The 13,477-nt window shown below is 35.2% G+C and overlaps 1 protein-coding gene across 1 annotated transcript in view; it reads left to right on the plus strand.

The window, feature by feature from the left end:
• Nucleotides 1-6,435: 6,435 nt before the first annotated feature.
• The window catches only part of tprg1 (tumor protein p63 regulated 1), a 35,006-nt gene continuing 27,964 nt past the window's right edge, over nucleotides 6,436-13,477 (plus strand). Inside the window, exons 1-4 of the mRNA XM_067372760.1 lie at nucleotides 6,436-6,569; nucleotides 7,189-7,458; nucleotides 8,479-8,570; nucleotides 11,651-11,827. Coding sequence (XP_067228861.1) covers nucleotides 7,195-7,458; nucleotides 8,479-8,570; nucleotides 11,651-11,827 — 533 coding nt within the window. The 5' untranslated portion in view covers nucleotides 6,436-6,569; nucleotides 7,189-7,194. The remainder of the gene's footprint in view (nucleotides 6,570-7,188; nucleotides 7,459-8,478; nucleotides 8,571-11,650; nucleotides 11,828-13,477) is intronic.

Raw genomic sequence — 13,477 nt, forward strand, 5'->3', positions numbered from 1 at the left:
ATAAATAATAAAAACCTTGAAGTCTGGGTGTTATTCACCATTCATGTTTTCAGTCTCTATCTGCTGAGAGAGGAAAAGTATGTCAGGGTTTTCTATTCTTTAATGGTATACTATAAATAGTAACAGAGGGTTCTTTTAACAGCTTGATGCCTCCCAAGGAGGTTCAGTTCTGACGTGTAATATTTACATGAATTCATATCCTCTCTATTAAAAATATAAATATATAATTAAATAATATATAACTATTAAATTTAAAGAACAGCAATTTAATGATTCTACAACACTTTACAATAACATTTGATTCTTTAAATTTAGTTATTGCATTAGGTATCATAAACTATAATTTTACAGCATTTATTAATCTGGGTTAATGCTAATTTCTATATATACTAATATATTTAACATTTATATAACATTTCAAGTTGCATAAATTAACATTTTAATGTACTGTATTCTGAATGAATATGACTTCAATTCAAGTCACATTTATTTATTTAGCACTTTATACAAAAGAATATAAAAAATAACATTGTTGTAGCTGTAAAATTCATCAATTAGGATATGAATTCCATTTCAGCTGTAAAGCAGCTCTACAGAAGATAGTGTCATTATTCAGCTTGATTTAGTTCAGTGTTGTTTCAATTCAATTCAATATCTGTCTCAATGTTGCAAAGTTCATTAATAATAAAACAAGTTCAGTGAGCAGCTCTGCAGAATGCAATAGTGTCTGTGTTGATTCAGTTTAGTTCAATAACAGTGTTGAAGTTAGTATCATTATCCAACTCAATTCAGTTCAAATTTTTTCTCCTCCGATAGTTCAGCGCAGTTAAATTGATAACATCACTGAATATCACTTGTCTTTTAAAGTAAGACTGAGCAAGCAACAATGAACAATTACCAAGAACAATAGAATGTGAAATAAATTACATAACCTAAATTAATAAATAAAAATGATGATTAATTGCTGTCCATTATTTATAAAATGTCACCAATGATTCACATTGGAAAGATTTGTTGTTCCTTTGCAATCATTTGTCACATTCTGTCACAATGCAGCAGACTAAGTGGCATTACATCAGCTTGTGCAACATTGTTTACCTTCCTGGACATACTGGCTGACTCTGAGGAGCTGCTTTCAGGAGAGGTAGCTGTCAGCAGTCATTTGGAAGAGGTCTCTCTAGACTTTCTGGTCAAATGTTCTAGCTTTCCATGTACAGGGATACTGTACCGCTGTGCATGGTAGCTTGTCTGCCCCTTGCTTGTGTTCTGCTCTAGTGTTGATGTGATACATTCAAGTGGAATACACATGGATGAGCATGAAACCATACCCTCCAGACATATCAGGGCAAGGCCAAGGTGCTGAAGAGGCAGGTTACACACGGTCAGAACCCTGGGAGCAGTGATGATATGGGTCAGAGTACTAGCATAGTTGAGTTAGACATAACTGAGTTAGACAAAATTATTCAGAAATCATGCTTGATCCCCTATATACTCCATTCCATATATCCACATAGCGTCTGTAAAAATAGTGTTTACAAAGTTAGTTATATACATATTATTTTTTGTTTGTATAGTATATATAACAGTTAGTTCCTGTCCTTAATCATGAACCATTGGGTGAAGCGGTCATAGCCGTGTTTTACCTTGAATAAAACACCCAACAGTTCTGTGTATCACTACACAACACCCTTAGCAACCACTCTTGGCAACGTAAACTGTATGTCCTCAATTGATATTGTTCATTGGAGCTTACTGTATTATGTAGAAGAGTATTGTGAGAAAGAGATCGAGTGATATTATTACCTGCATTCAGATTCAGCATTGTCCTTCAGGTCAGTCCTATGTTCATAATAAAAAAATCTGTTTAAATGGTCAATGTATTATCTTGTCTTTTTAACAGTTAAGGGGTTTTCCCGTGACTGACAGCGCTTGACAGCATTTGTCAGTTGCGTCTTGTTCCGTGTTCACAACAATTCAGTCTTTTCAATATAAAAGTCTTTGCTACTGAGTGACACACTCATAAAGACAGTTTTTGCTGCCATCTAATGGCGTAATAATGTAACTTCTATTGCTGTTCACGGTCAGGGAATATTTTCTTCCAGCAGAAGGAAGGCTTTTAGTAAGAGTTTACTTTATGAAAGTTGCATTGTTGCATATTCTTGGCTTTAATATTTGTATTGTGTGGTAAAAGTTTTATAAAAGCAATAAGGTACTTGAGGCTAGTGCTGTATCGTGAATAAGTCACGGCTGAAAGGGTTTCAGGCACTCCGCTTCAGTTTGTGCCCAACGATGCCCTTCAGCCGTGACTTATTCACGATACAGCACAGCCTCTCGTACCTTATTGCTTACATTTTATATACACACACACACACAATATATATATATATATATATATATATATATATATATCTATAAAATTTTTGTTTCCTATAAAGAACTTTGTAACTTTACTAATGTACTTTCACTAAAAGCACACAATCCTGTGGAGGCAGTTAATGCTGAATCATGTTGGAATTCACTCGCAATTGGGAACCCAGAAGAATGTCATAAATAAAACAGCACCTCCTAAATCATAAGAATAGGCAGAGCAGAGGTTACGGTAGAGCTGCATCAGAGAGGAAAAAAATGTGACATATGACTAAAGAGGGACTGATTATTGCATTGCGCATGGTGTCATTGCTGGATATCATCCAACTGAGTGATCAACTGCAAAGTTAATGAGGCCTCATGACCATGTCTTTACACCCTTGCACAACATAACCAGTGGCAAAGGTCACTCTGCCTCAGAAACCCTGTACACACTCATGCAAGCTTATAAACTTCATATCAAACAATAAGTACAGTCGCACAAATGCAAACAACGTACATTCCCACCACACTCAGTTCAGCTCATTCTTGCTCAGTAAACACAGCTGTGGATGCCCCGGGGCATTTAAGGTTGTACAGCATCTGCTGATCAGGCGCACTGTCCTGAACTTCATTTAAGCTTCACTGGCATTTGGCCCAACAAAGATAAACATGCAGTCGTATAATTGAATTACAGCGTCTCCGCCCGTACAGGGAAGACAGAAGATCGCCACATGCTTAAGCTGTGCAATGAGGCATTTGAGCAGCAAGTGAACACATGGCTTTTGCAAAGATTTGCTTTTGCCAAAACAGCAGTTGTGGATGGTGAACACAACTCAAAACACACGTGCAGTGTGCACACATATAAATGATTCCGCAGTATCTAAAGGGTACATAAAGGGGTCATGCAATCATGCGAATGTATTTTTTTGACAGGTAAAGAGGCATATGAGGTTTTCTTGTTTTCTGCTCTGAATATCCACAGCTTCATTTGTCTATACAAACAGCCTTGATGTAGATAATGATGCTGCAATATATAGGAAGTATAGGTGTATATAGGAAAATTACCAACTGTGCTGAGCAGATGGTAAAACATGGTCCAGTGTATTTGTTAGAGATTATTATTCAGCTGCACTGAGCCTGTTCATTTCTTTTAAGCTGACTTTACAATGTCTGACAATCCAGAATGAGATGTCACGTTTCCTCAAGTTCCCTCTTGCGTGCTGTTTAAGCCGCTGTCATTTACTTCACCAAATAAGCATAATTTATAATATTTCTCCATGGTTAATAAAGTTATTTTATTCCTAGCTCCTGGGGAAATTTCATTGCTTTATGGGTCATCAAATCTTATCCGGTTCAACATTACGCATATGGAGGATGCACATTATGGATACACAAAATACAGACATTATACGTTCCCAAACATCAGGGTTTAAATAACATAATATGACAAAGCAGGGATAGATGTGAATACCCTAGTTCTCAGTGACCCATAAGAACTGTGTTATAGGAATACAACAAGAATTAAAGCTGCAAACAGCGATGAAAGGGCCCTCGCACCCAGGGCCACTGCCACCCGAAGGCCTTAGGAAAACAGTGAACAGTGGGTGACATTTAAGTGTGTAAATATAGGAGAAATATAGCAAAGTCATTTTTCCGTGCCACATTTGGGCTGTTACATGTGTCTACCGAATTTCATACCTGCAGCCTATGTGAAACGTAGCGAAGGAAACTTAAAGGGTTAGTTCACCCAAAAATGAAAACTCTGTCATTTATTACTTACCCTCATGCCGTTCCACACCTGTAAGACCTTCGTTAATCTTCAGAACACAAATTAAGATATTTTAGTTGAAATCCGATGGCTCCATGAGGCTTCAGAGCATAAATGAATCAGTGTATCAAATCTGCTGTTCAGAGCGCCACAGTCACGTGATTTCAGCTGTTGGCAGTTTGACACACGATCTGAATCATGATTCCATACACTGATTCATTATGCTTCGAATCTTCCTGAAGCAGTGTTTTGATTTAGTTCAGTACATGGAAAAGACATACTTTGAGTTTCAAACCCCATTGCTTCCTCCTTCTTATATAAATCTAATTTGTTTAAAAGACTTCCGGAAAACACGCAGATCTCAACATAACACCGACTGTTACGTAACAGTTGGGATCATTAATATGTACGCCCCCAATATTTGCATATATGCCAGCCCATGTTCAAGGCATTAGACAAGGAAAGGCAGTATTAACGTCTGGATCTGTGCACAGACAAGGTAAGCCAGCAAGAACAACAGCGAAAAATGGCAGATGGAGCAACAATAACTGACATGATCCATGATAGCATGATATTTTTAGTGATATTTGTAAATTGTCTTTCTAAATGTTTCATTAGCATGTTGCTAATGTACTGTTAAATGTGGTTAAAGTTACCATCGTTTCTTACTGTATTCACGGAGACAAGAGAGCCGTTGCTATTTTCATTTTTAAACGTGCAGTCTGTATAATGCATAAACACAACTTAATTCTTTATAAATCTCTCCAACAGTTGTGGTATATTGAGATACAGGCATTAACAGTAGATGGCACTATAGTCTATCAGCTACATAGAAGACACGAGGATGAGTTCACATGAAGAAGTGTATGAGAAAGTGTATGTGAAGTATGTAAATAAACGTGTGAGCAGATTACTTGGCAGTAGTGAAGTTTATTACTGGGAAATATACAACAACAGTGTAGAATTAGCCATTAGCCACAGAGCATAGCCTCAAACTCATACAGAATCAAACGTAAACATCAAAATAAATACTTTACTCACATAATTCGAAGCATGCATACAGCATGCATGACGAACATCTTGTAAAGATCCATTTGAGGGTTATATTAGCTGTGTGAATGCACTGTAATATAGTCGAGAGCTCGTGTGGCAGGGAGCACGCCATTTAAAGGGGCGGCGCTGCCAAAATCAGTGTATGATGCCCCAAAATAGGCAGTTAAAAAAATTAATTAAAAAAAATCTATGGGGTATTTTGAGCTGAAACTTCACAGACACATTCAGGAGACACCCTAGACTTATATTACATCTTGTGAAAAAGCATTCTTGGGTACCTTTAAAAGAATGCTCTGTTAGTCTTCTTCCTAGAAAGCCATCTGCCTCAGAAGAGTCATGTTCTATTATATTAAAGTAATAAGATAATTACTGACACAATATTTAGTTTGCAAGCTAATAAGAGTTTGTGACAAAGCAATTTAGACTTGAGCTGAATGCTAAAGCTGATCTGTGGTGGCTGCTGAGTGTATTTACTTAGATGATGCTTTTGAAAATAGAATCTTATTGTATCATGCGGGGGAGTGAAAAAAAAATCATTACAAAGTGTCTCTCTCACACATGCACACAGTTAATATGCTTTTGAAAGGGAATTGTTACTGCACAGATTTCATTTTTTTTAATTCCCATCAAGCAAGTTGAATAGCTTTCTCTAACAGGCCAGCTAAAGAGCGGCGTGTGGCCATGAAGCGTGTCACGTCAAAAGCGATTAGCAGGAATGGAAAATGACACCTGAATGGTGAAGCCTTTTGATGCATTATGGGAGGCTCAAATGCTCAAGAATGCAAACCCCAAACATCCCACTCAAATAATTGTTTGACTGAATATTTGATGGATTCGATCGGCTGCTTGAATTGGTATTTTTGGGAGGACATGTCTAAGGTGGAACATAAGCATAAAACAAGAGTAAACTGTACAATGTGTCTGAGGCCAGTGTGTGTGAAAAGCATGCGGGACAAATTGTAGGCTATCCATGCCCCTCTCTGCCAGAAGATTAAGCATAAGTGTGAAATCCTAAATGCTGTCGAGAAAAATACAGTTGCCAGTTATGTCTTATTGTGTATCTGGAGAAATGTGGGTGGCTTGGTTGAATTATTGATGTCAAAGATGGGAAAGTAAAAGACTGTGTTCCCACAGTCTGTTTATTTAAGGTGTCCAGAATTAGATATTGAGATGAAGAGATTTATGAACTAATTGGTTCTACATAAAAATCCTGTTAGCCTACTTGTGGTTGGAATCTATGCACCTACATGCTGCTGTGGTTGTAGGGAGGTTTCGTTTTCTGTTCAACGCCCATGTCTTCAGGTCATCACGGAAGTAGGAAATAGTTTCTGGTGCAGCTGACGCGCAGTCCAACCGTCTTGTAGAAACATAGCAGGTTGATTTAATTCTTGCAACATCGGTAAGATAACATTTCTTGCCCGCATTTCATGATAAATCTATAATAGTAACTTAAGCAGTGTCATATATTTCGATTACTTTTTGTTATCACAGAATAGAGATGGAAATTATAACAATTACTGGTTTCAATATTCCATAAACGATCCTTTTAATACTAGTGTGGACGACAAAATAAACGTTTACGGCATTTATAGCATTTATAGAGTCTGATGATAATTTCAACAGAACAGATAACAAATCGGAAATAAAAGTAGCTAATACAGTTCTTGCAAAAGATTTGTGTTAAGACTTTTAATGGGTTTTTAACATCATGACAACATCGCACAGTATGGTTCATTTTACTTCAGACATGACGAAAGTGATTCATCAGTGAGTGAGTCAAACTGATTCATAAGTGTTTGGATATCAGGCACTATTGCTTATTCACTAAAATGAGCCGACTCAAAAGATTCATTGTTAGGGAATCGAACTATTTTGATAGAACTGCATGTTTCATATGCAGTCTGAGTCTTTTTCGTTTACGACACGTTTTGTTTCTTAAACTTATAAATTCCTTATCTATCGTTTATGCTTTATGGGTGTTTTTTTTTATTGCTTTTCAAACAACCTCATGTTTTTAGGTCACTATGTCAGAGAAAGACGAGGAAACATTCAAGTCTGTGGACTTGGAACAGCAAACTCAAAAGTCTCCGGAACCGGACATGCATCCTCAACAACCTCCCAGTGAAACCATGAGTGAAACAGACAACCCCAGTACACCCAGTGCACCCAGCGCACCTCCTGCAGAGGCCAAGGCAGAAACAACCCCCTCTGCACGTACTTCAGCGGTCAAAGCTAAATGGAAATCATCCGCAGAACAGTTTAAAGTCAAGAGATTTTTTGTCCTCAGGGTAATGTCTATACTTGTTATACCTTTTTTTTTTTAAACTGGTCTCTCTTTTTTCTCACTAAAGTCTCTGTTCTACTGTGTTTGTAATTTTTCTGACACATAATCTACACTTCTTTTGTATGTTGAGAGGTGTGGTGCAAACAAACCATGGTTGCTCTGCAGTACAGTAGAAGGCTGCAGACAACACCTTTTTTAATACCAATATCCTCAATCACTTATTCAAACAATTATAGTTCTAATACTCTTCACTCGTCCAGTACTACTGACTCATTGCAATCTGTCTTCCTGTTTTCTATTTCCTCAGTCTACCTAAGGTAATTTGATTAGCAAATAGTATCTGTTGGTCAGCTCAAAGACCATAATTTGTTTTGTCATGTGAAATGGGATCGCTCATTCCTCAAAACCATGGTTCCCACTTTCTCTGAAAAAAAACAAAACAAAAAAAAAAAAAACATTTTTATGTCTATTATTTCTGATATTGTAATCAGTGGCATCTTTGGCTCTGTGTTCCTGGTGTCTCACAACACCAATTAATAGTTTGAATCAAATCATTACATTTAAATCAAACTGACTCACCAATGATTGTCACCTGTAGGTAATTTGTAGGAACATATAATCTGGCATACATTAATTAATTTTTATTGGAAATCAGATCGAGGCTTACTTTTTAAAACAGTTTTAATCCATTTCAACATTTCTTGTATTTGGACACATTTTGCACAAAAACATTATGAAATGCTAATATTTGGTCAGCGTAAAACACACCTTTTTGAAGAATTTTTGTTATATGAACTTCAAAAAAAAGGGTGTGACATTCTCCACTTCTCCAATGATTTAATGAAAAAATGTGAATAGTTATATGGCTTCAAAATCACAGACAAAAAGAGTTTTGTCATCTGTCTCAGAACAAGTTTAGTTTGCGGAAGAAAATATTTCAACTAGAGCCCCACCTAATGTACAGATGCCACTGGTTGTAATATGACTTGATGAATTTGAATTGTTTTGCTGTGTCACATTTTAGCCTGGAACATTGGACCAAGGCATTGAAGATGTTAAATCTCTGGTGGATCCCACAGAAGATGGTCCTGTTCAGAGTGTTTGGCTTATGACTGAGTAAGTGTTTTCTCTTTATACCCTAATTTAAAAGCACTTTTGAAATAACCATTCATTGTCTGCTCTGCTAATGTGCAACATTCATGTGGAGTAAAAAGAATCTCATTTAGTTCTTTCATCACATGGTGCTTAATCCAGGCCGCAATCCATTATCTCACTCTGTGTTCTGTAAATAAGTAAAATGTACAGGAAATAAAATGAAAAAAGCAACGCAGCAGAATGGGGCTGCTAAAATATATTTTGATAAATGCGTTGTCAGATGTCAACTTCTATCTATTTCTGAGCAGGCTTCAGGAAACAGTTTAAAGGTCTTGCTCTTTGATAATTAATAATATATATTATATTTCCCATGCTCTTGACTGGTACCCAGAAGTGTGTGCACGCACACAGACTTATTTCCAGCAATGCCTGAGCAGCTCTGTGGTTTGAGCTTAGGCTTGAACAAAAGATGAAGTCCATGGAATTCATGCTTTTTGACTGCTATAAATTTCTTATGGAAGACACTGTAGGAAATAGTTTTAGCTGCTCCTTGGCTTTTGTGCTGTCAAAGACATTTGAAAGGTATAATATATAGGTTAGTTGCCTTAAATTAGCTTTAAATAGTCTAGTATTCCACTTGTGTTCATTATCAAAGGATTCATAACATTAAATGCATTATCTTGCCCTGTGCATACCCCCACATCATGTGCATAATTTAAAATAAATGTAAAATAAGCTTTTACAAAAATGTACAGTACCATGTAAAAATTTTAATTATTCCATTTGCCTAGTCAGAAGTTCCTAAACAAGTAAAAATTGCCTTAATAAGATACCAAGGTGCATAAAGGCCCTGTATTTTAGTAAGATTCTCATGTGTTGTTTCCTGTCACTGTCCAGGGGTTCGTTTCCCAAAGCCAACCATGGTTGCAAGTTCCATCGTTATGAATAGAGTTCAATGGAACTTTCTACCAAAGTTGGTTAATGATGCTTTTGGGAAATGCACCCCAGATCTGATGTTGTAAGTAAAAGAGAATACATGCACATAGTAGTATATACATCTTGATACAAGTCTTGTCTGTTTTACCTTGTCATCACTGAGTAAATTTCACAATTCCTTGCTGAGAGAAAGTTTTAAGAAATGGAGAACACGCACAACCTCTTGCTGTTTCTGTCTCATGGGCAGGAGCTCTCCATACATGCACTTTTTACTGGCCAATTGAAGCGAAAGCACTGACAAAAGAAATGAGCTTTGTTATTTTGACGGAAAAAAAAAAAAAAAACTAGTTCCTATAAAAAAAAAAGTGGCTTATGCATCAGTTATGCATTTTCCAAGCACATATCTTTGTTTTGGCATAACATCTGGGATCTAAAAATGTAGCCATACATATTTTAAGAAGTATGTCAAAGGCAATTGCAGATATTTTGAAGCTTTTAGAATATGTAGCCCTAAATAATTGAGACCCACATGCTTATAGACATTTTTGTGTGGAGGAATAAAATAGTTATTGGTCACTTTTTCTTGCTGTATAGGCTGTACGTTAAAAATGATCTACTACAGCTTAAAATGTAATGTTTAAATCTAAGAACAGTATTAATGGTTTCAAATAGTGCTGTAATCCAGGAGTTTTCAAATTGGGGTCCGGGGCAAAACAAGGGAATATTTGAAAGACAAGATGCATTCTATTGCCATAATAGATTTTAACAGTATGGAATAAAAGCATATAATCAAATTTGCATATTTTTTTTATTAAAAACAAAACAAAAACAAAATGAAAAACTGTACTCTTACATTGGGTAGAATAAAAGATACATTGTCAGTTTAATACATAACATTTTAATTCTTGACTTTAATGCAGGGACAATATAAAAGCCAATTTTTGGCAACTATTTTAAACAGTATAAGTGGGTCTTCTTTATGTATGGAAATACAAAAATCTGTCGTTACATTTTATGCAAGGGGTCCTTCACAAGGGTATCATCATACCCGACATTGAAAAAGCCAGCTGTTGCCATTTAGAATAACTGAAATAGAAACAATACTGTGACAAGATTCATTCATCTACATGTGCCAAATTAATCTGTCAAACTCTAAATTAACATATGTCCAAGAACTTGTTATAGAATCCTTCTGTGCTTGATCAAAGCTGTGGAAGGATTGTGAGCGACAGATTTATGGGAATGTAGGCCATGCTGGTGTAGTTACATTGATGTACTGTATGCAGCACTGCAGAGGTCTGCAGTCGGGCCCGGTAGGGGACCCATGCTAACATTTTCTAGAGAATTAAACTCATGTTAATTAAAGATGCTGTAAACGATTAGCACTCTGAAGTTCCTGCCAGACTGCCACAAACACACCATTGAGACATATTTCAGTGTGAAGCAGCAGAGCAGTAGCACATCATCTCAGTGTTGTCAAAGTAATCAATAGCAGAAAAGCATTCTTATGTGACAAACTGACAAATGCTATGTAGTTGAGTATGGCAAACACTCCAACACCCAAGTTATTAGGGATGCACAATATCTATGTCATACCAGTTGAGATATTAAGTAGTGGTATATGCTCATTTCCAATATTTGTAGATTCAGATTACCTTTATCATTATAATAACATTGTTAATCCTCAAATTTCAAAATAAAAATAATTTTTTAAACTGTACATTATAATGTTGCAATGCAATTAATTAATAGCATTTAAGACAGTTGAATTTCTTTCATTTTAATTTATTTAGACACATATATATTATATTATATTATATTATATTATATTATATTATATTATATTATATTATATTATATTATATTATATTATATTATATTATATTATATTATATTATATTATATTATATTATATTATATTATATTATATTATATTATATTATTGGTCATTTATCAGTTTTTGGCCATAACATAAAAATCATATCACTTTTTTTTTTTTTTTTTTTTTTTGCCTTTTATTAAAGTGAAGTAGTGACAGGTAGCTATGAGAGAGGGGAACGAGATTGTCCACAAGGCTTTGGCTCTGACATTGGCCAGAATTTTAATATTGTGCATCTTTACAAGTAATACCATATTTTTAATGCTCTCTCCCTTTTCCTTTCTAGGATTGATCATTGGAACAATGAGAAGGAGCGTCTGGTGCTCATCACAGAGAACAACCTCCTCGTCTGCAAGTATGACTTTGTCATGCTTAACTGTGAGCAGATCCAGAAGATTCCACTCAACATCATTGACCGCATCAGCCAGGGTGCCTTCTGCTTTCCACCACATTCCCTCCTGAAGTAAGTAACACCCTTTCCCTCATCAGTATCAGTTCATTCACTGTTAAAAAGGTCATATCTCAACAATGCAACAAAAAGTCTATGAATGTTCTTCATTTGCCAGCAGTTCCTCAACTTTTACCCCTACTTCTGATTTTCATAGTTTCTGATCAACTGTGACAGTCAGAACCAAAAATACAAGCACAAAAAATTCTCTTTGCTCCACTGATTGTTATTTTGCCACCTGTTGTCATGTGTAATGAAGCCTTGTACATTCAAGAACCATCAGAAGATCTTTTTCTAAGAAACATATTTAACACTGGCTTATTGCCAGTTCTGTTAATCAGTTGTAAATTCCTCCCCACCTTTTGCATGTCATGCTTAATTGCATGATAAGAGAAAAATCTGGTGAGAGATACAGCACAAAGAGAAGTGCTCCTTGTGTAGATGACAACCTGGCAGGGCTTGTCGAGAATGAGAGATGGACTGATGTTCTGCTTCAATAAGGACATTGTGGATGTGATAACCACAAGTAAACACAGGGAGAAGCCAGTGTTACCTTAACTGCATGGTGGTCTTAATAATAGCTAGCTGGATATAATATGCATATATGGATATAAAATAGTTGGTTATTGAAATGATACGGTATATCAATAGAAGACACACTACTATTCAAAAATTTGGGGTCAGTAAGATTTGTTGTTGTTGTTGTTTTTGAAAGAAATTAATACTTTTATTCAGCAAGGATGCATTAAATTGACTTTTGCATCATTTAAACAAAAATTATATAAATAAAAATCAAATAAATGCTGATCTTTTACTTTCTGTTAATTAAAGAATTTTAAAAATGTATCACGTTTTAATGAAATGTTAAGCTGTACAACCATTTTGAACATTAATTAAAAAATGTTTCTTGATCACCAAATTGATATATTAGACAGATTTCTGAAAGATCATGTGACACTGAAGTCTGGAATATGGCTGCTAAAAATTCAACTTCGCCATCACAGGAATAAATTACATTTTAATATTTTTTTTTTATAATTATATAAAAATATAATATAATTATAAAAAATATTAAAATGTAATTTATTCCTGTGATGGCGAAGTTGAATTCAAGTTTGAATTCAAGTTTAGGGTCAGTAAGACTTTAATGTTAAGTCTCTTATGCTCATTATACAGTATAAAATAAAAATAAAAATACAATAAAAACATAAATATTGCAAAATGTTATTACAATTTAAAATGACTGTTATATATATATATATAAGTGATAGTGTAAAATCTTACTGACCCTAAACTTCTGAATTATAATATAATATAATATAATAATATTATATATATGTGAATAATTTCACATCAAAATTAATTCCTATCTGAATAATAAATTATTGAATTTATGTCAGTAACATATTTTTGTCATAAGACTCATAACTTTGAGTTGCCACTGAAGTGCCCAGGTGTTCCAACTGGGATCAGCAACCTGTAATATTCTCACATTAAAGCACTTTGTGAATATTTTAGCCAATGGCTTTTGACTCTCATTCATTTCTGTACTTTTCTCCATCCTCAATGTACCGCATAAAGCCTTAAACAGACAAATGAGGAAAAATCTGAGACCATGAGTCATTTTTCCTAACCGTATTAGCAGTTTTTACAGGGTGATAATAC

Source organism: Chanodichthys erythropterus, chromosome 21, assembly GCF_024489055.1.
Source record: "Chanodichthys erythropterus isolate Z2021 chromosome 21, ASM2448905v1, whole genome shotgun sequence".
Classification (NCBI taxonomy): domain Eukaryota; kingdom Metazoa; phylum Chordata; class Actinopteri; order Cypriniformes; family Xenocyprididae; genus Chanodichthys; species Chanodichthys erythropterus.